Below are 4275 nucleotides of genomic sequence, written 5' to 3'. Positions count from 1 at the left end.
GTGCGGTTGGCGCAGGATAGAGCAGGGTTTAGGGCTGCTGTGCATAGGGTCGCTATGAGTCGGAAACGACTTGACGGCACATAACAACAACAACAACAACCAAAAGCAATGTACACATTTAACACAATCCCAATAGAGATACCATGTTCCTTTTTCAAATAAAAACCAAATGTAATTGGCAAGTTTATTTGGAGAGGAAAGAGACCCTGAATAAGCAAAGCACTTCTGAAAACAAAGAATGAAGTGGGAGGCATAGGACTCTTTGATCTTAAAACCTACTACTTACTACATATCTGTAATAAACAAAACAACATGGTATTAGCACAATGACAGGTTGATCATAGAATTGAGAACCCAGAAATTAACCCATGTATCTATGTTCAACTTATATTTGACAAGAAAACAAAACAAAACATATCAAGTGGGAAAACAACAATATCTTCAACAAATAGTGCTGGCAAAACTGGCAAAACCTTAAGAGAACTGAAACAAAATGAGCATCTCTCACCATACACAAAAAACAACTCAAGGTGGATGAGACACCTAAGGATAAAGCCCCAAACCATAAGATGTGGGACCAAGCTTAGAAGGCCTATCTCATAGAATAAAGAGACTGAAAAATACAGCCAGAAATACACAATTAGGAGAGACTAAAATTGACAAATGAGATCTTCATTTAGTCACTGTGCACATCAAAAACTTTTTCCAACAGGGTGAAAAGAAAACTTACTGACTCAGACAAGGGTCTCATAACAAAAGCTTACAGAATCCTACAGGGCCTCCAGAAGAAAAAGACTGATAATTCAATTACAAAAAAGATTTTTCACAGAAGACGACATTTACATCATCAACAGATACGTAAAGAAATGCTCAAAATCACTGGCAATAAAAGAGATGCAAATCAAATGAAATACCATCTCACTCCAATAGCAGTGGCAAAGTTTAACAGGACAGTAAGCAATAAGTACTTGAGAGGCTGCAGAGAGACAGGAACTATCTTATATTGCTAGTGGGATTGTAAAATGGCACCACCACCCTGGAAGGCAGTTTGGCATTTCCTCAAAAAGCTAAACATTGAAATTCCATATGACCCAGCTATTGTACTGCTTGGAATATACTCTTAGAAAGTTAGAACTGAGACACAGAGATCTGTATACTAATGCTCATAGCAGCATTATTCACCACCACAAGAACATGAAAACATCCCAAATGTACAACCATAATCAAATTGATTGGGAAACTGTAGTTAAGTCACACGATGGAATTCTACACAGCATTTAGGAACAATGATTTTGAAAATTACTATATAACTTGGGAAAGACTGGAGGGCATTATGCTGAGTGAACTAACTCACTTTCATAATGACAAATACTGCCTAAATCCATTATTGTAGAAATAGATAACTAGTAAACCGTGTATGAAGTTCTAAGTCGTGGGAGGAGATGGAAGGAAAGGCTGAGAATAGGCAGGGAAGAAATCACACAGACACATAATTTGGTGGGTGGAAGGAGGGAGTGGTAAAGGAAATAAGAAAGACTGGCAGGGATCTGGAAACAGGTTGTGCATAGTTCAACAATAATTAATTTTATAAAATATAATGAATGGGAATGATTGTATGAAACTCTATGTGAATGAAAGATAGTGTAAAACACGATATATACGAACTTTGTAAGCAAACCAATGTAATTTTTTTAAATGACCATTTACATAACAGTGTGATATGGGGATTTTCAAGAAGATCATCAACAATCTGCATTATATAGATGACACAATGTTGCTTGTAGAAAATGAAGAAGACTTGCTGAAGAAGATTAAAGATTGAAACCTTAATACAAATTATATCTCAGCATTATCAAAGCAAACAAAATCCTCTGCACTGGAGAAGCTGGCAACATGATAGTAAAGACTGAGGTTGCCCATGATTTCATTTCACTTGGATTCACAATCAAAACCCATGGTAGCAGCAGTCAATAATTCAAAAATATGTTGTACTGGAGAAAATCTGCTGTCAAGGACCTCTTTAAAATACTAAATAACAAGGATGTCCATTAAAGACTAAGGTGCACCTAATTCAAACCATGGTCTTTTCAATTGCTTCATATGCATCTGAAGATGGACAGGAAATAATAGAAGATCAAAGAAAATTGATGTCTTTGAATTGTGGTGTTAATGAAAATTATTGAGAGTTCCAGTTTTTCTGACTCCCAAACGCCTATCCTTCTCCCATTTCACAATGTTTCTATGCATATGGTAAACTTTATGTATTTATTTTATCGTTATGTGCATGAATGTTTGCAAAGCAACTGGTTTTCCACTCACTCATTAATACATATTTTGTTTTATAGCATTAATTACAATATCCAGCGTATTGAGCACATGGACTGCTAAAAGAACCAACAAATCGGACTCAGAGGAAGAGCAGCCAGGGTGCTCCTTCAGTTATGCTGTCAGTTATGGAGTTAGACCTTGAAAAAACTATATCAACCTAGGAAAAGTGAAGTAGAGGAAGACCTTAAATGAGAGGAATTATATAGTGATTATAACAGTGGGCTTGAGCATGGCATTGTGATGATGGCACCTTTCAGGGCAAGGTTCTTATTTGTTGTTCATAAGGTTGCAATGAGCTGTAGTTGACTTGGTGGCTCCTAACAGTACACATGGAAAATAAAAGAAATATTTTCTTTCAACTGAGATCCAAAGCCAAATAGATTATATATTTAAAACATCAATTATCAACTAAAAGCCATTTTCAATCTCAAATTCGTACTCATTCTAGGCCTAACATAATTTTATAGATTTGGAATTCCATGTTTTCCCATTTGGAATTTCCAGTTCTAACTCTCTGGACTGATATGAATGTTTGTGCATCTTTGTATTTGTATGTGGTCAAGCTAAAAGAAAATGATGGAAAATTATTTGTAATTTTGACCTTTATAGTGCTTAAGACAAAGTTGACCAGGTAAGCAAATCATTATAAATGTGCCACGTAAAATAATTGACCAGCCAGCATTTTATTCCCTAAATGTCCATGGCAAATACCATCTGCCACAATGAAAATGAACGTCAGGGAGAAAATGCCTGTAGTGTTTTGGTTTTGAGGTTTTTCATGGGCCTCTTAAGAATATTAACTCACAGAAATAATACAATGAGATTCTTCCCCACAACGTGGCACAGGATATAAACTTGCTCCCAGTGACACCTGATTGAGAGAAAAAACAGGTCCACAGCAGTGACCCTTTCTGTCTTTACCTTAGAGCTTTGACGGCCTACTGGCTATTGCTGTTGCTGTTGTGTGCTGTCAAGTCCAAACCAATCCATAGCTGATCCTCCAGTAGGTTTTCAGAAGAGAATTTAAATCGCCAATCCAAGGGCAGGTGGCTCAAATCCACCAGTTGCTTATGAAGGAGAAAGATGTATAATCTCCTCCCATGTGATTTACAGCTTCTGAAAACTTTAGGGCGGCTCAGCTATGAGCAAGGTTGGATTCAAAGGCACAATAACCACGACCTGTGTACTTACCTGGCAGGTAGCTGCACAGTCGCTCCATGGCAGCCTGGACCGTAGAGTTGTGCACCTGAGCAAGCTGTTCAATGATGGACACCACCAGGACACACCCTGCAAGAGGACAAAGACCGTGTCAACAATGGCACTGGAAAAATCACTGCTGTTGGCTCAAAGAAAGGGTGTGAGTATGTGTGTTCGCGTGCACAGAAACATGAATCTGTGATTTTCATATTGATTCTAACACCAATTCATGGCGACCCCACAAGTGTCAGAGAAGCACAGCAGGGCCGCTCCCGCTGCTGAGCAACAGGGCGCTCTGGCTAATTTTCTCCACGCGGGTTTCCGGCCACAAAAGGACATCGTCACTGTTGTTATGAGGCGTGGAGTTGGAACCGACTCACAGCTGACCCTCCAGCGGGTTTCTAGAGGCTGTAAATCGCACAGGTGAAGAATATCCATCTTCCTCCCGCGGAGCCGTTGGTGGATTCGTATCGCGTGCCTTCTGATTGGTGGCACAACTCTTACCATTTAGCTTTCCAAACCTGAGAACTCCTATTGGCTGTTTACCTTTTCAAATGCACCGTATGAATTACCGGGAAGATGTAGGAAGAGTACAATTACACTTGTGGATATTGTTATGAAAGTCATAAAACAAAAATGTGGGTCGATTGCTAATGTGATTTGTAAACATTCTCTTAAATCACAATAAAACAATTAAACTTTACTATTTGCACACACACACAAAACAACCTGTGAGTTGTTGTGAAATGT

At 38.5% G+C, this 4275-nt stretch overlaps 1 protein-coding gene across 1 annotated transcript in view; it reads right to left on the bottom strand.

Moving 5' to 3' along the window:
• Positions 1-3864, bottom strand: part of AOAH (acyloxyacyl hydrolase (neutrophil)) — a 362932-nt gene extending 359068 nt beyond the window's left edge. The window contains exons 1-2 of the mRNA XM_006887625.1: positions 3768-3864; positions 3520-3615 (exon numbers count right to left, since the gene is read on the bottom strand). Of these exons, the coding sequence (XP_006887687.1) occupies positions 3520-3615; positions 3768-3864 (193 nt within the window). The remainder of the gene's footprint in view (positions 1-3519; positions 3616-3767) is intronic.
• Between the last annotated feature and the right edge of the window lie 411 nt (positions 3865-4275).

The sequence above is a fragment of the Elephantulus edwardii genome, unplaced genomic scaffold (genome assembly GCF_000299155.1).
Source record: "Elephantulus edwardii isolate Elephantulus edwardi_28Jun2011 unplaced genomic scaffold, EleEdw1.0 scaffold00059, whole genome shotgun sequence".
Classification (NCBI taxonomy): Eukaryota; Metazoa; Chordata; class Mammalia; order Macroscelidea; family Macroscelididae; genus Elephantulus; species Elephantulus edwardii.
The sequence above is the reverse complement of the archived record's forward strand: the minus strand, read 5'-3'. Positions and strand labels throughout refer to the sequence as shown.